Source organism: Varanus komodoensis, unplaced genomic scaffold (assembly GCF_004798865.1).
Source record: "Varanus komodoensis strain SLA01 unplaced genomic scaffold, ASM479886v1 scaffold2, whole genome shotgun sequence".
Classification (NCBI taxonomy): Eukaryota; Metazoa; Chordata; class Lepidosauria; order Squamata; family Varanidae; genus Varanus; species Varanus komodoensis.
Window position 1 is genome coordinate 16,813,871 of NW_025335568.1, and position 22,746 is coordinate 16,836,616.

The following is a 22,746-nucleotide window of genomic DNA, read 5'->3' on the forward strand; positions in this document are numbered from 1 at the left end:
TCTACAACAGATTATGCAGCCTTTAATTAGATAGACCACTATGGGCAGAAGATGTGGGATAGAATGCTTGAGTGCTTCTTCTCTCATACAATGTTCAACCTTATGCACTGAGCTAGCATGCCAGAATTCTAGACTAGTTTAATGTGTCTTCTTTGTAGGAACTCATTTGCTCATATATTCCCTCACCTAATACTTCAGCTCAGGAATGGATGCCTCTTGGAGTGTTTCTGTTTTGCTTTTGGCCTTTTGTGTGGGATACAGGACAAGTGTCAAGTTGTTATGAACATGATTGTTCCATTTGGACCTGCTAATGTAGACATAAACCTTTGTGTACTGGCCCATTCACATATAACATTGGTATCTCAAGTGTTCCTCTGTGTGCATTAACAGCATATGTGATTCAATTCCTTTGTATGTAACCTGGCATGTATGGAATGTTTGTGGCTTACAGCTTGTACTAATCAAAAGTAGGTCTGTGTTCTGGGACTTTCCAGTTGATCCTAGTATTTTAAAAGCTCAAAGAATCCATGTGAACACAGAAATGCAATAGAAAGAGAATTAAGAAAAGCAACCACCATATATCCACAGAGCTAAATAAAAAAATGAGATTTAAAAAATTAAAATATAGAAATTCTAACTAAAACTAAGTACATTGGCAAGATTCAAACACTGATTTATCTTTGATGAGTGAATTACAGTTAATAACTAGAAGTAACAGATGGAAATGTGAGCAGTGAAATTTCCCCCTCCATGACTGAATGCTCTTCATGGAATGAAGCATGCGTAATTAATTTCTGGGGTCTATATAACAGTGCAGCAGTGAAATAAATTCTTAGAGAAAGCTCTTGGAATCTCCATGCTGTGAGACACTTGAAACTAGACAGAACAGAAGCATACATGAACATACCGTGGAGAATAATCCCATGTTGGCAAGCTAAATGGAAAGGATAACCTGTTCTTTCCATCCATATTCTTGTTTGATTTCATACATATTCCCATTGGTGGTGCCATTCATTGACTTACTGCTGAATAGGTATGCTATTTCCATTTTCTGTAGGCAAGGGACTGTAGACACCACCATTTTAGGCAAGAAGCACTAATGCTGACAGTGCTTACAAATTCTGTCTAGCTCTTTAAGTATCAAATTATGGGGTAGGGTTCTTTAGTTTATATATTGTTGTTATTTATTTTATATTAGTGAACGACTTTTTAAAAAAATAAGGATTGAAACAAGCTTTTGGCTAACAAACCCATATTCGTTAAAGTGTTGTCGTTACATGTTACCAAGTCATCTCCCAATTATAGTGACTCAAAAGGTCCTGTTCTCCACAGCCGTGCTAAGCTCTTGGAAACTCAAGACTGTGGCTTCCTTTTTGGAATCAATCCATTTTATGTTTGCTCTTCCTTTTCTTCTTATCAATCAGAAAGAAACTGAACAGCCATCTGAGTGGATGGTGTAACTTGGTGTCCTGCAACAGCAGGGGGTTGGACCTGATGGCCTTCATGGCCCCCTCCAACTCTACTATTCTATGATTCTTCTTCTGCCTTTGACTTTCCCTAGCATGATCATGTTCTCTGCCTTCTTATGATATGTCCATGGGAAGACAGCTTCAGTTTTTTTTCATTTTTGCTTCCAGGAAAGGAAACTACTGAATATTTCTTACCTTGAAGATTCCTTGATGAAACAATCCAGAAATGAAGCTTCCTACCATACTTTAAAATGCTTTAAGCATATCAGGATCTACACTTAGACCCATTACAGATGCCTAAGGGAAAGATGCTAAGAAGAACATAGTGGCGTATGTGGAAGGCTGATGTACTTTTAATGCTAATCTACTAAAATGAGTTTTCTAGACTGACTGAAGCTTTGAGTCTTACATGCTAGGAAAAATTCAGGTTATTTTTCACACCATTTTTGTAGTTAACAGTTGGTCAAAACTGTGATATGGTTATGGTTTTGTAGGAGCTTTTGCCTATAATATAAACAGAGCAGTGAAATTAATAATTTAAAACTGGAGAAAGGCAAATAGTTATATGTGAACATTCATTTTGATTTATTCTTCCTGGCACAAAGTTTCAGTTAACTTTGTTATTCATCCCAGTCTGTGTGAAAATGATACACACATTGAAACCAAAACTGCTCTGGCTTGGATCCTAAGATAAGTTTAGAAATATATGCAAGAGAAGTTTCATAACCTTCCCTGCAAGTCCAGGTATCCCCCGAAAATGGGATGGATGAGAAAATCACACAAACTCTACCACAAGCTGACTTCCACTCCACTGCCTCAAACCTACATAGTTCTTGAGCTGGGGTTGAAAGAGGGTAGATATCCACATGATGGAGAATTTGAGACTCAGAAGTCACTGCCAGTGTGATAAATGGTTAGGAATGCTGGGGGTTGTAGTCCAAATATCTCGATATCTACTTTCTGTTCACTTTTTCTCTGGAGAGTTTCTTCCTGTGGGTAGGTGGCTGTATGGGGAAGGAGAAAGAAGGAAACTTTCTTTTAGTTAGAATCCAAGTCTGTCTGTTACTTGAAATGTTCTTGTACCTTTACATAAATAACCCTAACCTCTACTGCCTGTTTCTGTGTGTGGACCATATAACCTATAAATGCTTACTTGTCTTGATGCCTAATACCCAGTGAAGCACCTCTCCTGGCATGAACCTATGCATACACTACATTAATTGTCTGTAGTTCTCCTTCAGGTGCCTCCTCTGAGAGAAGATTGGGAGGTGACCTTTTTGGTGGTGGTGCCTCAAGTGCGGAATTATTTCCTTGATGAGGAACACCTGGCAACACCAGATTTGTTAGGTGCCTGGTTTGGCGATGAATTTTTTAATCAGGGCATGGATTCTTCTTAGTGTTGATTGCTTTAAATTGTTTGAATGTATGTGCATCTGTGTGTCCTCTCTTTTTAGGTTTGTATTCAAATGATTTTATGTATAATAAATCATTAGCATGTCTAATCTTTGTAAACTGCTTGGAGAACCTTAGCTATTGAGCAATATAGAAATGTCCTGAATTCTGCATGCAACTTCCATTTACTTAAAGACCAAGCAGAACCTGCAGAGCTGTTCACTGCTACCTTGTTCTGATACAACTCTTGTTTCTGCATCTATTTATATCTCTCCCTATATAGATGTATTGCATTTTGTGGAGCTATCCTCTTCAGTTGCAGCTGATGAAAAATAGTGTGTGAGGGAGGATCTAAAGTTCCCAGGCTACTGGGAACATAGAGTTGCTCTTTCTCAGGAGATAAAAGAAGTTGCTGGTAGAACTGTGAAGTGGTTGCCCTGTACAGGGCTTGTGCAGACATGTTCTTCATTGGTCCAGGAAGCGGGCTCTTTATTAACCCAGCCTTTCAAATCAGTGCACCATGGTTGGTTTCCTCTCTCAATTTTGGGTGATACTGATTTCCATTGGTGTGCCTGTTACTGTTCTAGGTCAAAAGTGATCAAGATATTTGCTATAACATATTTTCCTAAAGATATGAATAAGGGTGGGGACTAGCTCAGAATTGCATGACTTTGCTAGCTCATGGCTTCTACCAGAAAGCGTTAAGCCTGTAATGGGAGTGAAAACACTGATGACACACAGCGGTATCATAACTTGTTGCAATTGTCATGTGTTGATTGCTGGGTAGCTGTAGCATACCAACCCCACCTAAACTAAGTCACAGTGGCACTCTAAAAGCCAGCTTTGTAGGACTCAGTGGATATTGCCAGCAGTCATGTAAATCCCTTGCACGACACACTGCTAAAACTAGAATTAAACCGCGGGCTGAATTTTTTTTCAGTGGCCACTACAGCCCGATGGACTAGTCTGTCATGGTCCTTCAGAAGACATGTTGTAAGAATATTTAGAACCCTTAATTTCAAATGACCATTTAGTTCAACTTGAAACTTGACTAACTCTTGTTGTTAACTCTCATTGGATCTTGGAAGGCAATTTAAAACATATATTGCGTTTGATCTTGCAGTTGAGCGAAGGAGGCAAAGCAGCTAATGCAAACGTCGGAATAGGTGACGTGGTTCTCACTATCGATGGGATAAGTGCAGATGGCATGACTCACCTGGAAGCTCAGAACAAGATCAAGACCTGTTCAGGCAACCTGACTATGAATCTGCAGAGGTAAAAGGGTTTTTAAAATAGTATTTCTGCCTTTAAGGGGAAAGTGCATTTTCTTTGTATGTTGCAATGTTTGCAATGCTGTTATTATGTGTCAACAAATCATCTCTGAGTTAAGTAAAATGGCTAAATATGGTCTAAAACTGCCAAGCATCCATGTATAAAAATAATTACTAATCATTTAGCTGTCTAATACAGATCTAAAATGTCACCTAACAGAGTTCTTTGTAACACTTCCTCATTAGATTTTCCTGTTGAAATGGCATCTTTCTCATTTTACATCCTATACTCAAAACTCCTTTAAAATTCTGCTTGTTCGTTTGTGTGCTGAAAATGGAAAATATTGCATTATTGTTACTTAAAAGTATTGCACATAGTATATATTTGTTTTCTAGCCAGTGATTTGGCTTGGGAAGAGAGTAATAGTGGTGGAATACATACTAAATGCCAAGTTTGTGTTAGAGCTCAGCCTGGGAACTAGTTTTCTGTGTAAGTTTTTGCTCTTGGAAGATGAAAAAGAGCAATAAATGAACTCGGCTGGATCTGTTCTTATCACAAAGTGGACAAGATCTCATCCTCCACACCTGTAAACTCTTTGTTGTAGTTCAGGGAGGTGGCTAACATTCCAATACTCCTTTCATCATTGGTCCAGCTAACTTGAAAGGATGAGCATAACTTTTATTAGTATGATTTTTCCCTTGTTAAGTTCATACTATTCCAGTGATTCTGAATTACTTTAAATTCTACTTTCAGGTCAAGGGGATAAGTGTTTTGAACAAAAGATAAGAAGTACTGTACCTGACTTGACCCTTTGAATTTATAGCCAGAAGATAATGTTCACATTAAACATTGATGATTTTGGAAATAGAAAGAATTGCTTTATATGTATTAATAGGAAGTATAACTACATCAATTACTAAACTAATATGGTTAGCCTGTATCTGATCAGAATCTGCAAATGAGTGGAGCTTGTTTATGCATTTCTTCTGCTTGAACATCTGGCGCCTGTCACTGACAAACAAGTTATTGTGACAACTTGCCTAGGATAAGTTTTTTATGAATTCTTTCTGCTTTTTAATCCCGATTATCAGTTATGACCATTCATGTAGTCTTACAAGACTAAGCCTGTCAAATCTAAAGAAGCAGTTGTGACTTCTCCCTCTACACACACTTTGCAAAATGGGGGCGCAGTGGCGACAGTTCTGTTTTAGCCTTTATTTGGTGCCTAGCATGAAAGATCTTGTAGCTTTCTACTAAATTTTTCTGAAAGCAAGTAGCCAGTGTTTCAGCCCTCATACAGGATATGAGTCACTAGTGTCTGCTACCTGACAGCTGGAAGTAGAGTGAGCTTATCACAGCATTAAACAAGCAAAGATCAAATAAACTGTCCCCTGGTTCCAGACCTGGCATCTTAGCGTTGTTTAAGAGGGAATTTTGTCTTATGGGTTCATGCCAGTTTCCACTCTCCTGCTCTCCCATCTGCTTTTAATATCTTTGGATCCCAGAAGCATTAGACAAACTTCTTCAGCAGCAGGGTCTATGAACACTGGCATGCTTGGTAGCAAAATTCAGGCACATGGCACTATAAATCACCTTTCTCCAACACAGCAACTTCCAGATGTGCTGGTCTACAACTTCCATTATGCCCGACCTCAAATATTCTCCCTATGTTTAGGTGTATGCTACTTTGCAAAAATATAGTCTTGAGGGTTTTGCTTTTGATGCCACTGGCTAACAGAACTTTCCCTCAGATAATGATTCGTAGGACTCATGTACCATTTCACGGTTTTTGTTAAGGTTTTGGCTTGTGGCTGAGTGGGGACTAGGAGCTGGAGCCCTTGGGTACCAATCCAGCACTCTTAACAACTACACTCCAGTGGCTCTCAGTGTCTCATTTAGGCTAAAGTAAACTTTACTGCCCATGGAGACTACCCTCTTTTCATTCATAACACTGTTGGTTGCACATGTTCACAGGAGAAAATTGCCATTATGGCAGCATATCCAAGCAAGGATATCAAAGGAGTGTATAGGCATTAGTACTCTAAAGCAGCTCCCCGTGTTTATTAAGTATGCTTTGTCACTCATACATTTAAAAATACAAGTTCTTGTACAATTTCTTTAACATTTTGTTCTTCAAAGAATGGCACTTAAAAGAGTGATGACATATGCTGATGGTGTCCTCAGCAGCCACTGTACCTACTAATACCAACTTTATTAGTATCAAGAGTGTGTTGGGTGTTGAACAGAGAACAGCACTGACGTATCCTGTCTGTAGGCCTTGCATATGTCAGGCTGAGAAGATGAGAATGGAACTGAAAGCAGAGACGCAAAGAATTAAGAAGGGGATTCAAATGTTAGGAAAGTGTCACCCAGTCATTACCATTCTTTTATTGATTGCTTTCCGCTCAATTCATTTGCAAATTCCACATTAAATTATTTTCTTTGTATATATTTCAGTTGGGCTTGTTCACATCACTGAACATATGCAATCTGTTTAAGGTTATGATCATGACTGTAAGCATCTTTTACAGCAAACCTACTTCCTCAATGGCTGTGTATGAGTTTTGATTTTTGCTTCTAGCCAAAGTACTTTTGTTTCCCATGAGAGCAGATGGAAACCAGATGCTTCTCTCTGAGCAGACTTAACTCCATTCATTTACCACACAAATAAATTATTTTGTAACCTCCAACAAATGGAACATAGAAGGCTCCCCTAAAAGCGAATCGGATCATTGGCCCATCTCACCCAGTCCCATCAACACTGACTGGCCGTGACTCTCCAGCATCTCAGGAAGCGATGCTTTCCTAGCCCTGCCTGATGAATGCAGGAACCGAACTGGGGCCTTCCTGCATCAAAGCATGAACTCTGCCTTGGAACTGCATTTCTTTCAAATTGGAGTGAATTGAGGATGCTTTGCTACAGAACTGCTTCTGCAGAGACTGGTAATTGAAAGGACTGAAATTTGTAAATGTAACCCCCCCTCCCCCACTGACCCATTTCCTGTTCCATGCAGTCAGGTGGATTAGGTGTATAAAACCATGTATGGCATGGAGAAAATAGATAAAGGGAAAACAGGGAAACATCCAGGGAAGCTGAACTTCAGGGCATATCAACTGCCTTCAGCCAGCACATAAGCTATTAAATTTGGTCCTGCCAGCTTGGTGATCACAACCAGCTTAGGTGACCTTCACAGGGGATCAGGCAGTCATGTGGGATAAGATGAGGAATTGATGCTAGTCATGATTGCTATGTGTTTCTGAATGCCATTTGCTAGAGAACAGCAAATGTCCTCCCTTGCTTTGTGCTTCCCATGGGCATCTAGTTGGCCATTGTAGAAACAGGACCCAGGACTAGGAAGGTTTTGACCCTGATTAACTAGGGTTCCTCCCGTGTACTTCTTCTGTGTAAGATGTGTAAAAAGCAGGTTGTGTTAAGAAAAACAGTAATGAGAATTTCACTTCTTGTAACTGTTGCAATTGGCAACAACTGTTGCAAAATACTTGTAACCGAAAGCAATGCTTGCATTGTGGATGATTTTAGGCCACTTGGTTAATGTGGGGTATGGGCATACATGTTGGGTTTCACTGTAACTTTATGTGCATCCAGAGTGTGCCCTAGGACACAGAGCGTGTTCCCGCATGATTGCACATTAATCAGAAAAGGATCAATGCTTCACTTGCTTTAAGACAGCCCTGAAAAAGTGTCAAAGGAACTCCAAGATTCTTCAGAATATAGTTGAAATGAATTGCTTTTATGAGAAATAAAGCTAGATTATACTTAATACAGTACAGTTTCCATTTATTGAAGAAACCCATAAAGATAAGGTACTTTGATAATGAGAAAGATACTGGTACGCATGTTCCCCAGTACAGAGAAACTTCACAGTGAATACTTGGGGTTTTGTCAGTGTCTGCCAACTCACTGGATAGTGACTGGGGGGAAAGAGAGAATCAATAGGGAAGAAAAAACGATTCAGGCATACCATTCTCAAAGCATGTAATTTATTCCATTAAAAATGACAACAATTAACTGTTAATTCAGGAGAATATAATAGGGCAGAGAACTTATACTGAGCAAAACAAGAGCGGTTTCTGTTTTCTGGATGTCTAAAATTAAGATAATGATGCTTTCCCAGTTACTTTAAATGTATTAACTTGCCAAATGAAGGGATTAATTAATCTTAATTTTGGATGAAAGGGCTGTTGCTTTGAAGTGCTTATACCCATGATATGATAAGCTACAAAGTTGAGGGAACTATATTTTGCTGAAAGAGTCCTTTTTCCTTGTGCATTTTGTCATGCTAATACTGTTGGGTTTTGTTTTTGTCATTTGGTTCAGAAACAGGATTTGTTTTACATCAAAACATTTTGAGCTATTTTTAATTTTCCAAGATTTGAGTGAAAACCTAGGTTAACACTACATTCATGTAACTGGCTATACTTCTTGCTTGTCTTGCCAATGGCTACATTGGTGGGTACTATAATTCCCCTGAGCTTCTGACTAAAGTTGATGCAAATTAGTTTCCCAGCTGAATGCAATTTTGTGGAATTTGCTATGCTGCAAAATGCCTGAAGTATTAAATAAAGGCAAAGGGCAGGATTCTTGGTTCCAGCCGGGTTTAACTCCCCCTTCCCAGCAGATGGTATTTTTTGGCCCAACTTTGGCATTTTGGAAAACCTGAACGCATGCTGTGAATTTAGCACAATTAAGACCTGCAGTAGAGTTCACAGGCAGGTGATTGGATAAAGGTGTAAGATAGCTGAAAGGTGAAAGGGAGGTGATATGTATGGCATCACATCATTAAGTTGAAGTAATGAGAAATGCAGCAGAATAAAACTGGTAATCTTTGAAACTCTAATTTAGTAGAAACTGGAATGGTTAATGTCAATACAGTTCACATGTCACTTGCCAGCATATTGTAAAAAATGTTATGCTTTTTATTGAGGGATTTTTGTGCATAAGAAAGACTCAGATAAAATTTTAACCCTTTGCAAAGTCCGAGCTGACAGTTAAAATTGGAATTGTTCTGGAAGCATGGTTTCCAACCTCTTTACAGTGTAATTCTTCTTTCACTGGTAATCTAATTCATTGTTTCAGTTTCTGAAATCTGAAATTTACCCATGTATACAAGAAAGCTCTATTTTATTTCCCACATTTCTATATTGTCCTCAAAGTTCTCCATTCTCATTTCTTGGTAACGCTCTTGCTTTTGCTGGCCACCCACCAGCTTTGCTTTTATATGGCAGCATACCCCGTAAGGGTGCTCCCTGGGGTAAGAGCATTAAAATTGTAGATGCCAGGAGCTAGCACATTGGTCAGGAGAAGGAAGGATCTTGCAGGTTGCTTAGTTCAGCCTTTCCTTCCCAGGTTAAAGCAGGATCTGCAATGGAAGATGCAACTATAGTTTCCCCAAGGGTGATGGTTTGTCATATTTGGAAATATTTACTTAAAGCTAGAATCCATGCTCAGATTGGTTATATACCCTTCAAGCATATTTTATGAACTATGATCCACTCAGAGGGCCTTTGGGCTGACGCAGCGGACAATACATCCATAAATAAATAAGCACTTCTATTTCCTTGTTGTATGCAAGTAAAAGTGGATAAGGGCAGGGTTTTGATTATTTTATAATTTCACATGCAATGTGAATTCCTGCCTGTCAGTAACATTGTGTATGTGTGTATTGTCCTTTTGTCTAATGAAGTAATTCTAGACAGCTTGGGCTATCACATGTCCTCAACGGCATTTTAAACCGAGGCTTCGTGGTTCTAAGAACTGGCTATCAGCATGTTTCTGAAATGAAAGACTTGGGGTTCTCATTGGTGGGATATGCAGCACGATAATTAGCAGAACTGTTTGCATCATTCTTTTCCTAACCTTACATTCTGAACTATTTGTTCATGTTATTTGGAGAGCTGCCAAAATGCTGAACAAAATACAGGTATTAATTTTTGGGTTATTTGAACAGCAATGGAGTGGAGTGAAAGGGTAACTAAGACCAATTATCCCCTAATCCTGTTGTGGCAGACCGGTGTTTTTTTTTCATGTGCTCATCACTCTTTGGGCATCTCCTATTAAGGTCTTTGGCAAACCTTTTGAAAAACTATGCCAACCTTGGAAGTCCTACAGTGAAATTCTGTGGTCTCTGAGAAAAAATCCTTAGGATATTGTGGAGTTTCCTCTCTGCAGATGTCAACCTTGGGAGTGAAATACAAACAGGTACATCTAGTGGGAAAACAATAGAAAGGAAGACAGAGAGACAAATCTCCCCACTTCTGCTGCTCTGCCAAATATTGACCACCGAGCATAGGATGTTTAGAGTGTCCCAACCTTATTCTGCCCATACCTTATTATGCTTGCTGTACCATTATAAAACATAAAGTTGGGTGGCAGGCAGTGCTGTGTAACTTTGAATTACAATATTGTGGATGAGGCAGGCTGGGCTGATAACCTTCCACATGATTTTGGGAAAGCATGCTTAATAGGAAGCTCCGATATAATTTGCAAATGGTCATAATACTGGGAAATCATTTCTGTTAATTCATTCTTCTGCTCAGATAGAGTTTGGAAACTTTTAAAAAATCCCCATTTTACACTGAACATTATTAAATACTCCTTTAAAACTTGGCATTTTTATGATGCCTCCTCACAGTTGAGCTATTAAGTTAATGTTCAAGGACTAACTTGTGAGTGCACACAGGGCCCTCTTATTTCCAAAATGCCAAACTGCTACCCTCACGAACAAGCCTTTGAATAGGTTACATCCTTATTTAAGCCCCTTAGAACTGAAGCTCCTGACCCATGACAGCCAAGAAGCAATGTGCCTTTTCTCTTTCACAGTCAGGCGAGACAACTTCCTATTATGAAGTGAAAGTATCTCTTCTCAAGTAACTGTGGAATGTCGGATTAGCCATTCCAAAGCTACGCGCTGTTCCCGTATTTAGCTGTCAGACTTGCTGCAATGACGTAAAGGCCAATTCACCTGACATCCTAATACAGTAGCTGCCTTTATTTCCCTGACGATTGACGTTCATTCATCTGGAATGCACTGTCTGAAAAATCCATAGCAGCTGAAGGGGTGTGACCTGCTGTTATAAAGCTTTTATTATTGTTCTCCCCCCACCCCCGCACCCCAATCTGCACAAGATCATAGTGGGAAATAACAAATAGGGAGCTTATGTTCTTAAATGCATTTTCAGCTGATGAAAACTATTGTAATTCCAATTATTTTTATCTAATTAATGCATAATGTAGTAGAGATCAGGATGAAAGATCATGTGAGGAACAGAACTTCTCATTTGTGTATTATGACCAACATTCCTAAGACTTGTCTGATTGTTCAGTTGTACTTGTCCTTTTGTGATTTTATGAACGATGCTCATGTGAGTCATTGTGTCTTGAATCATGCTCAGATAAACACATGTCTGTTATTCTTCACTGTCTGAAAATGATAATTATATATTAGTCCAAATGGTATAAATTTGGTATTCTTACAAAATGCACAGTTGACTAGGCTATGCCTCTGCAGTATGATGAGGAAGGAAAGTTCTTCTGTTTTCAGTGCCGCAGGACAGATGAGTAAAATCACTCTTCTTATGTATTCTGTACTTGTTGGAAAAATTGGGGAAGGAGAGGATTTCTAATGAGCAGAATTGAGTATGTTTAATAAACAGTTACCATGTTGTGGACCCCTGTACATGTCCATGTTGGTTATTTTATGTCATAGCTGGGTTTGCTGTTTCTGCTTATTCCATATGCAAGTTTTAGCACATTTATTTATTTATTTATTTATTTATTTATTTATTTATTTATTTATATCCTGCCTTTTTCCAACAAAGGGCTCAGGGCAGCTTACATTTCCTCCTCCATCTTATCCCCACAACAACAAACCTGTGAGGTAGGTTGGGCTGAGAGTCTGTGACTGGTCCAAAGTCACCCAGTTGGCTCCATGGCTGAGCAGGGACTAGAACCCAGGTCATCTGAGTCCCAGTCCCATGCTCTTCACCACTACACCACACTTCTAGGGAGTTTAGTTTAAAATCCAGTTTGTGATAGTTTAATTTTGTTTTTTCTAACCAGGGTATGATCTTAGATTTTGTTCACTGAACAGGTCAGTAGATGGCAATGAGTCAACTTTTGGGAATATACTGTACATATACATTCATTTTCTCTTTCAAGCATGCTTTAGGTCTTAAAAGTAATTAGAACCTAGGTAAACTGTGCAGTAAGTTAATACATACTGTATATAATCTTTTTAAAAAGATTGCTTTGAGAGAGAGAGAGACTGTTCAAAGGGATATAGATTAGGTCCATACCTGCTCAATGTTTGCAGTGCTGCAGCATCAGATGTTCTCAGATTACTCTAACAAACTTCCTGTCTAGTGAACAGAAGTGTTCCATTATGGTATTAGCATATTTTAGTAGGAAAAAATGTTCTTGCAAGTGGAAGTGCTCCTCTGTGCTAGAGTACAGATGTGGTCTCAAACTGATTTGATTCTAATTTAATTGAAACTCAGTACTAGGATATACCTTTGCATGTGTGCGGACTAATTAGTGAAGTTCATAATAGTTTCTGCTCCAACTTTATACTGGCAAACTCTGTTGTTTTTAACTTGAAGGCCCGGGACTCCTGGTGGATTACATTCTAAAAGCTGTTGTTGACATTACAGTTACTGAAAGGTCAGATTCAAGTCTGACATAGACATCTGGAAGAGATACTTCAAGCTCTGCAGGATGTTCAGTGTATCTGGTGTTCATGTCCCAGGTTTCAAAATGGAATGCTGAGAGATTTTCAACCATTGGCAGTATATTGTTTGGATGCGTTCATGCACTGTTTCTGTCTTTGTGCATAAACTCTTTTATGTACAATAACTGCATTTTAGGTGGTTAAGTTCTGTGAGCTTCTCAGAAGGTTTTGGCTATTGGGTGGTATAGAAATAGAATGAATGAATGAAGATGGTAGCTTGGCTGCATGATCTTGTTCCCACATAACCATAACTCAGGGATTCATGGGAGTGTGCAAATATGCCAGCCCTTGAGTGGTGGCCACTAACATTGGTTCTAGATTCCAGAACAATTGTTTGCTGTGACATCTGAGCTCCAAATCCTGCATTATGCCTCCACAAACAACTGAGAACTTCAGGTGTTGATGTCACAGCACACAAGTGAGGAATGAGACATCCCTAGCTTGTTTTGTGCAGTGCCAGGCGCTGTGAAGCAGTGTAGTTGCTCACTCACCAAAGAGCAAGCTGGAATACTATATAACACATTTTGGATGTATTAAAGTTATCTTCATAGTATTGATACCTTTCCCATAAATGAATCAGTAAAATATGTTATCACTCATTTTAATTAATGGTAAATGCATTGCAATGTCACTTTATTTAATAACAATGCCATTTTATTTAATAAACTATGGATTGCCTTGGTCTTTGCCACTAGTACTCCCCATCTCCTGATTTTTTATGTTGTCTTGAGAAAATAATAATCAATAGATTAGGTTATTGGCTGCAGTGTGTACCTTTTTTGTTTTAAGTGGGATAATCAGACGGATGAAATATGTTGCCCAACCAATTCACTTATAACAGAAGTGAGGAATTACGTTGGCATTCTTTCCTGGCCAGCCTGTTTATAGATCCCAAGGTGGCTCATGCAGTGTTTTGGACTCTTTGAATGACGTAGGAGAAACTAGCTGCAGTGAACAGAAGGCCAGCCATACCATTAGGCAGAGTGAGACAGTTGCTTCAGGCAGCTTATTTTAAATGCCATAAAGGGTAGCACATTGTTTGTTACTTAAGGTAGTAGTAGCGGCATTGTATTTTCTCTCAGAATAAGGAGAGGTACTTGCAGGATTTTCTGTCTCAGGTGACAAAGTAACTTGATCGTACTTGGTTACTGTGCTCTTTAACTTGGGAGGAGAGAGGAAGGCATGCTGTTATAACTCTACTCTGCGAATAGCAGGACTGAAAAGTATATGACTGGTTTCATGCCAGTTCTAGAGGAGTAGTGTGCCTATTTTCATTACAGCCCACTATGTACTTTCTGAAATGTGGTTTTGATTTTCTTTTAGAGAACTTTGCTAACAAAGCAGTCTTGAAAAATCTGGTTTGAAAGTGATATTCCTCCTCTTAGTACTTATATATTTTCTCTAGTGAAGTCCTTCATGGTTAAGCCCTATTAATCCAAATTATACTGGAGACAAAAGATGGTTCCTAATGTGTTGCAAGTAGACAGAACTTTTGCCTAAATATTTAGGATTACATGAGGATAAATAAAAGTTTGAAACAAATTGTGGGGAGACATCCTTTTCCACTCTTTCACTGGGGCAGTGACATTTGAGAAAAGCAGGTTTCCAAGCTGATTATATAAGTGCATTTTTTAAAAAATTAAACTGTTCTAAACCTAAAGTAGAGTCTATCTGTGTAGCTGCAGGAGAGGTATGAATCCATGTGTGGCCTACAAGTTATCCACAGGTGTTTAGGTATTACTTAGCTAAATCAGCCTTCCTTAGTCTGCTGTCCTGGATTGCAAGTACCAGCATTTTCAGTCAGCATGATGAATGGACCTTCTAGCTAACAGTGCTGGAATTTGCAATTCAGTATATCCGGAGGGCAGCTGCTTGAGGAAGGTTGATTTACAGGTATACCCCGACACACATTTTTGCAAATATTAAAATTTAAAAGGCACAATTCCAAAGACGCTGTATGTCTTAAGTAGCTTCTCCCTTTTGACTCTTGCCCAAGAAGAATCACTTTGCTCCTAAAACTTAGCTCCATGCTCCTATTCTGCCATGTACATTTACAGCAATCCAAAGGCCAGCCTTTGCAGTTTTTATTGCTAACTATGGGTGGAAAAATTTTGTAAATGCACATGGGGAGGGAAAGGATCATACCCAGTCTTGAGCACATCATTTTAATTGGCTGGAATGGAGGCACTGGGTGTAAATAACCCATAACAAAGCTGATGGCAGAGCACAATAGCAGAGCAGTGTTCATCCAACAAATATGCGTGACCACAGGACTTGTTTCTAAGTAGATGCTTTTTAAACTAAGTGACAGTAATATAGGATTTCCTAGGTAGTATAAGTTTGAATGTTATAGACCTTGTAAGTACAATTTCTTAAATATTATTTAGAGCTTTATAAAAGGAAAAACAACAGGACAAGTCTTTTGCCTAATCAAGCAAGCATCAGTTGAAACTGTTAACTGACTACTGGCCCGTTTAACACACACACACACAGAAAATAGAGTAACACAGCATTCTAACTTCTGCTGGGCAGCATGGTTTGGTCTACCGAACCCTGCTCCTGATCACACAGAGAAGCTTCATTTATCTTTTTGCTCTTTAAGCAGACTCTACAAGTCTGCCTTAATTCTTTAATGGGCAATCGAAAAAAAAAAAAAAAAAAACCTCCCTGAAGAGTTGACATACTTTCATTGCATCTTTAACATTCTCTTCATCAGTTAGCTTTGATTTAGGACTGCTTACTCAGATAGTCCACCTAGTACACCACTCCTTTTGCCCAACAGCAATGTTCAGTTGGCTTTGGGCTTTGCTAGGACGCATTCAGAATGTGGTACTATTATCCTTCTATATTTATTTTAAGCCCTGGCTGTCTGGATATGGAGAAGATGACAAAAGGAAACAATGCCAGTTTGGCCAGCATTTATCATAACTTCTTAAAATAATACAGATGCTTTGGGCAGTGGCATGATCTCTGCTGACATTTAGTCCTGTTGGCACTCTTAAAAAAAGGCAAGCAGGCTGCTTGGCACCACACAAATGTAGCAGTTAAAGTGAAGACTCCCGTTGAACTCTGAAATAACATATCCTAATTAGATATATTTAGGCTAAGATTGCATTTAATAACTGAACATAAGCTTTGTCTGCTTCTGTGCACCATAGAAGCTGTTCTTGCACTGTTGTAAGTGGAGTGTGAATGTCAGCACAAACACAGAAGTCCAGATTCTGTGCATGAACCAGTCATAAGGAAGCCTAAACAGATAGGTGGTTCTAGTGTGGAAAATGCAATGCTGTGGCATCAGGCTGGAAGTCCCAGAAGAATCACGTAAGAACAGTAATGAAGTAAGCTGCTGAGACAGTGGGGTCACAAAGGAAAGGGGAATCTCCAGTAGATAACCAAAGTTTCTACCCGTAATTGTAATAAGGACTGCATTTTCACCAAACTTAGGGAGATGAGGAATCGTATTTAAGAATATTTAAGGAATGGTAAACAAGCATTAAGACGACCTTACCTTAAGGCTAAGATTTGACGAGTGCCATCCCTTCCTACTACAGTTTTTTTCCTTGTAAGAAATGCAAATATGGAAACACGTGTTTGGCTGCACCACTAAAGGATAAGCATGAACAGATTAACAGTATAATCTCCTATAGCATGGAAAGAGTAAGCATCCCTGATTGTGAAGGTTATTCATGTTCAGGCTGAACTATCGTAATGCACACAATGTGCGGCTGCTTTTAAAGATGACTCAGACACTTCAGCTGAGAATGGGGGAGGCTATAGCCCACTGGTTAATCTAACACCTATATAGGGCCTGCTGATTTGTTCCTGGAATGTTTCAAAGCCCAGTTTAAAGTGCTGGTTTTAATATTTAAAGCCCTTAAATGGTTTCCAAACAAGTTCCGTGAAGGATAATCTTCATCCATACCAGCCTGTCCACAGTTGAAGATCAGCAACAAAGACCCTTCATTGATACTTGTCCATTTCCGAGAGCAGTCAGGTTGGTCAGTATGAGAGATAATGGACTTATTTGCCATAGCTCCATTTCTCTCGGATGCATTAGTAACAGATGTCCATCAGTCTCTATCACTGCAGGCCTTCAGAAAAGCCCTGAAGACTTGACCTTCTGAGTTGTGCATTTTCATGAGACTGCACAATTTGATTGCAGTTGTTTTGTGGACTGGGATTTTTCCAGTATTTTGGGAGATTAGATATCTGTATGGTTACTGTCACTGGCTTTCATTCATTTTGTTGGTTTGTGATGAATGGTTTGTATGCTGAAAGGCAGCCTAACAATATTTTAAATGGGGGGGGGGGCGACTTTCAACATGACTGGAAATGCTTCCAAACAGGATTCTTCCATGTTTGTTCTTCTGTGCACTTCAAGAGTACTTGCTCTTTTCACTTGGTTCTTACTAAATTAGCAGTTTTGAAAAGCAGGACATGGCATTTTAAATGTGGAATCTGACACACTTTGCATTATGCTTTGGTAGAGGCTGAGAAACATTTTAGGGAGGCTAGTGCTTTTTGCATCATTTACACAATAATTTAATGTACTAAGAGCAATGCTCACCTGGGTAGTAATGCAAAATATCCTACATAGATATAGATGCATAGATGTATAGTCTAATTAGCCCTTAGTCCTTGGACTGATTATTGGTCCCAGAGCCTGCTTCCCTTTAATTTTGCATTCCTAAGGTAACAGGCAGTTAGTGCAGAATGTCTTTTCTGACAACGAAAATCCAACCTTTGAGTGACTCTTCCTCAGCCAAGAGCTGAGGCCATACCATGCTTCTCTTCTGCTCTCCTCTCCCAGGATCATCGGCAGTTGGAGCAGAATGTTCTTTCTTGTGAGGGTTTGAAGGGAACTCAACTCCATGCAGCTGCTCCTTCTCTGGCCAGTGGATAAGGCCAGTCTGTGTTCTTCCATTTCTTGTTACCTGTCTATAAACACATTTACTAGATGGTAAGGCCCATGAAACAAAGTGGGGCTTATTTCTGAGTAACCTTAAATAGAATGGTCCTTTTAGAGTTCCTTTTGAAGAAGATCCAAACAGTAGCAACAGTTCTCTCACCGAAATGCATAGGAACTGGCAAGAATAGTAAAGGAAAGCTATGAGAGAGACCTTTCCAGATAGGTTACCTCATGCAAACTGCCCAGGGGAATGTGTTGGCATGTTTCTGCAGATCCTGTAACATAAACCTTTGCAAGAGGCATGTTAAGTAGGTTAGAAACTTGTCTGAAAATGGAAGGGGATTAGTTCGTCAAAAGAACTACCGGGACCTCAAAAATACCAGAGTATTTTTCAAATTTGGATGATTGCAGTCTATACTATCACTGTTTGCTTGCTTCAGGAAGCTCTTAAAGCTTCACTTTCCAAGTTAAGTGAATGAGGTTTCCATAGAAATATCATAGGTGGAAAAGAAGTATTAATACCGATACCAAACTTTGTACTGAACCAGGAACTTCACAGTTACTTATTGATGGCAATGTTCCACAATATAGATCTAAAACTTAACCAGGTTTTAATCTCTGGGCCATTTGTCAAAATGTACAGTGGTTCTATTCACAGGATTGAGAAGGAAATGCAGCTACTGTGATATTTCTTCCCTGCCTCACACACACTAGTTGTGGGTTACTTCATTTCCATAATTAACCACACTGGGTATAGGTTACCCTGCCATTTAAACCCAGCAAGCTTAGTGACTTCTAAACCCTCCCACAACCCATGCTAGGGTTCTGGAGTACTTCGGAAGCCACCTTGACAGGTTCAAAGTAAATACCGCCTGCCTCTGGTGTGAGTAATAATGGAACTGAAGTGGCATCATTCCTGGCCTACTCCCTCCCTATTTTATATTCACATCAAAGTACTGAGGCAAATTAGGTTGAGAATCATTGTCTGGCTCAAAGTCACCCAGTGAGCTTCATAGCCAGATGGGAACTAGGACCCAGATCACCTGAGTTTCTGCCTAGAACTCTAGCTACTATATCTCACTGGCTTTATTTCACCCTTCTTTATGTTGTGCATCAAATAGTCTACCTGTTGTGTGTTTACTCTGAACCATGCCAGGACTTGGACCTTAACTCCATGCTTCAGTATTCCCTCATCTGGCATCTTCCAGCTCTTTTGGACATTGACTCCTGTCAGCTGCAGCCAGCATTGTTGGTAGTCAGGAATCCTGAGAGTTATAGCCCCAAACATCTAGAGGGCACCAGACTGCTCTACACACATCCATTAAAATGTTAATAATAACACATTATTAAAACGTTACCTAGTAGCTGTTCTGGACTGTGGACTTCTCAAGGAAGTTTCTCACCTTAAAAAAAAAAATTAATATTTCATCATACACCTACTTTAATTTAAACAATTTAAAGTTAAAAAATAACTCCCAAATAAATAATAATGAATACAAAAAGATTTGGAACGCTGCCTGTAAGTGTTATTTGACTATTAATTGTCAAATGTATGAAATTAACACAGTCATTGAGAAGTATTTATTATTATTATTGTAATCCATTTATATATAACTTTTTTTCCTTTTGTGAGGAACTCAAGGCAACTTATGTATAGTTCTCTTCCACTCTGTTTTTGTCCTCTTAACAACAACCCTGTGAAGAGGCTGAGAATGAGTGACTGACCCAAGTCATTCAGTGAGATTTATGGCTGAGTGGAGATTAGAAATTAGATTTCCCAGGTCTCCAGTCCAACACTCTAACCACCATGCCATGCTTTATAGTTATTAGAAAATAATATTAATTGGAAAGCTTATAAACAGAATATCCCAGAATATATTTAGGATATCTGGATAAGAAATGTGAAGGAAGCAAGGGCATTTTAATTTTTGCTAAACGTGTTTACAAACATAAGAACAGCCGTGCCAGATCAGGCCAAGAACCCAAACAGTCCAGCATTCTGTTCATGCAGGGTCAACTAGCTGCCTTCACCGGAATGCGACAGCATCTTCCTGCCCAAGTTGCCCATGCTGCCTGTAATACTGGCGATGGCTATAGCCACAAGACTGGTAGCCATTACTAGCCGCCTTCTCCGTGAACAGAGGGTGCACTTAAAAAACAACAACTTCAGAGTGATTGTTCAATGCAGAGGTGTGGAACATTGGGCCTGGGGTCAAATTCAGTCTTCCAAAACACCAGGTCTCCTTTCTTCCCAGCCACCAGTTTGCTGGCTTTCCAGCTTTTTCAGTCCTTCACCATTCTAAAAGGTTGAAATGCCTCTTCTAAGGCAGTAAGAGACTAAAGCTAAAATATGCTGATATTCTGGGCTTCTCCCCTTTAACCTTTGATCCCTCTTGCCTTCAGCCACTCATCCACCAGTGGCATGTCACTCCTGATAGTTTTTCCGGAGTGAAATTTGGCCTTTGGGTTGAATGAAGCTCCCGACCCCTCCATACCTCAATGGATAAGACATTTCCTGGAGCAATTAATTGCCTTTAATCCTGTGCAATGAGTCTTATTTCACAAATATTTCAAGCGAACCAACCAGAAAAAACATAATTTGCTACAGAATGACCATGGGAAGGAAAAATTGTTTCATTAGGTAAGAGGAAATGTAAGTTAGATATTAATTCTCCATGGGAAAGCTGTGTATTGTGTTTAGTATACCAGAATGTCTTTTATATTTGTGTCATTAAAAGCTAATTCCAATGCTGGGAAAGTGCAACCCTGCAATGAAGTTTATTCTTCTGGTCCCTGCATTTTATTGTGTTTTATGCTATGTTGACATGTCTGCTTGTTTTATACTGTTGGTTTTATTGTGATTGTATTCTTACCATGGAAAATGCCTAGATAAATTTATTTAATGAGATGTTAAATAAATGCAATAAATATTAGTAAGGGCAACACTGGCTTCTATGTAATAGCTGTGATTCCTTCATTTAGTGCATGGGTAAAGGGCTATACAAACAACACTAATTCCAACGCAAGCTTGATATTTAAGCTGATTGTTATCTAAAGAGCATATTGCGGTTATTGAAAAAGCAAGAGACCATTAAATGAGTTGCTGGAGTTCTGTGTTTTAGCATGGCATATGAATATTTATTATCTGCTATTTTCTTTTGGCTGAGTGACTAAAATCCTTCTACTGTACTAATTTTTTTTACATTGTAATAGCTGTTCATGAAATAAAACTGTCACCAGAGTTTTCATTCTGGTATGTATTCTTGTTGCACGCTTCTAATGAAACACCCACTGATGGTCAGTTTCCAATTAGATATACGTTTATTGGAATCCCTCCCCTCTAACACCATGGATAGTTCTGGCATTAAATGGGTGAGGAATTCTGTTTGATTATAATAATTATTTTTAAATCATTACGCACTGCTGCCTGGTTAATAGCAATGAGAAAATATAGGGTTCAGTAAAATGGGTGAATTAATTTTAATAAATATATATTATCATATTGGGCACATGGATGGGAATGCAAAGTGCCATGTACTTATTTTGGAGGCATATGGGGATGGGGAGAACCCATGTTTTGGGTGATTTCTCACAGAGGGTTTCTGAAACTTCAAGTGTCAGCCATGACCATTAAAGTACTGAGCACTGAATCTGCCTTAATGTTAAGAGAGAATAACATTCTGACCAGCAGACTACCATGCTAAATTGAGGCCAGTAATAACAGTTTTTCTGGTTAGAAGTACCTAATTCAGTTGTCTGTCATAACTTGTGGGGAATTAGGGGGTTTGACAAGAAAATGATGCTAATAATTCACGTTGACTAATATTAATGTGCTATATTGGTTTTATATAAGCAACAACATCAACAGAGGTTTTCTTTGTATAGTTTTTAAAGTGATATACCTTCTTTTAGGAATTGTGAAAATGGAGAATATTCATTACAGGGAAAACCTGGTCCTGTCCATCCAGATCAGGAAGATGAAGAACAGTTCTTTTAAGGAATTCACCATTTTAAGCTGCTGAAGAGGACCTTTTTGGTTGAAATGCATTCGACAGATTGAATATGTGGCTAATTTTAATGTTTAATGGCATTATGTTCTATTGGATCTGGTGTCTGTTTGAAATATATATGCTAATAGCGTGTTTATCAAAACTTTGTGCCAGAATTGCATTAAATTAATCTGGAGTTTATACAAAGGTTCTTTCCTGTAACTACTACTTGTTGTTGCTACTTGTTGTCGAGTTGTCTCCAACTTACAGTGTCCCCATGAACCAGTGCCTTCCAAAATGTCCTGTGCTTGCCAGCCCTTGACCAACTATTCTAAGTAACTATTACTTAGACGATGGCAAGTGCCGTTATTGCTTAATTTTATCTAATGCAGGTCTCTATTGGAGGTGGAAAAATTAAAGTGACTGGGCAAAGCTCAGGACAAATATTAAAGGGGAACCTAGATTGTTATTCTTCATAGTCTGCCCTGTTTGGTTGCCTCTCTGAAGGCAAATGTGCAGGCTTCTTGGTGGGAGAGGATCATAAAGGCCAGTAATGCTGTCACCACGCAAATTTTCTGGTTTCTTATACTCAGTTGAAGAGGACTTATTCAGGCCTAGTCTGGGGTTATTTGTTATAGAATTCATCTATCCCACATTGCCATTTTTAGGACTCAATGCTCTGCTGGTATGTCTTTGTTGAGGCTGCTAATAGTTTGTATCATAATCTTGCCACAGTTTGTTGTTCCTGTTGCAGTGCTGTGAAAACTGGAAAATCTACACTTGGCATAATTTCCCATTCTTTGTCATGTGTCCCAGCATGCAGTAGTGGCACGCTTGTCTCCTTTTGCTGTATGGGTTATCCCTTCATTTTCTCATCAGTGTTTTCTGCATAGATATTTCTGCTGCTAAAAACTGTGCAATTTATCCCAAACCTACTCGTATTTCTCCCTTGGTCCTGTTGTTTTTCT

The 22,746-nt window shown here is 39.0% G+C and overlaps 1 protein-coding gene across 2 annotated transcripts in view; it reads left to right on the forward strand.

Moving 5' to 3' along the window:
* Positions 1 to 22,746, forward strand: part of PDLIM5 (PDZ and LIM domain 5) — an 80,996-nt gene that overhangs the window by 33,456 nt on the left and 24,794 nt on the right. For both annotated transcript variants that reach the window (XM_044428308.1, XM_044428309.1), the window contains exon 3: positions 3,985 to 4,136. In XM_044428308.1, coding sequence (XP_044284243.1) covers positions 3,985 to 4,136 — 152 coding nt within the window. The remainder of the gene's footprint in view (positions 1 to 3,984; positions 4,137 to 22,746) is intronic.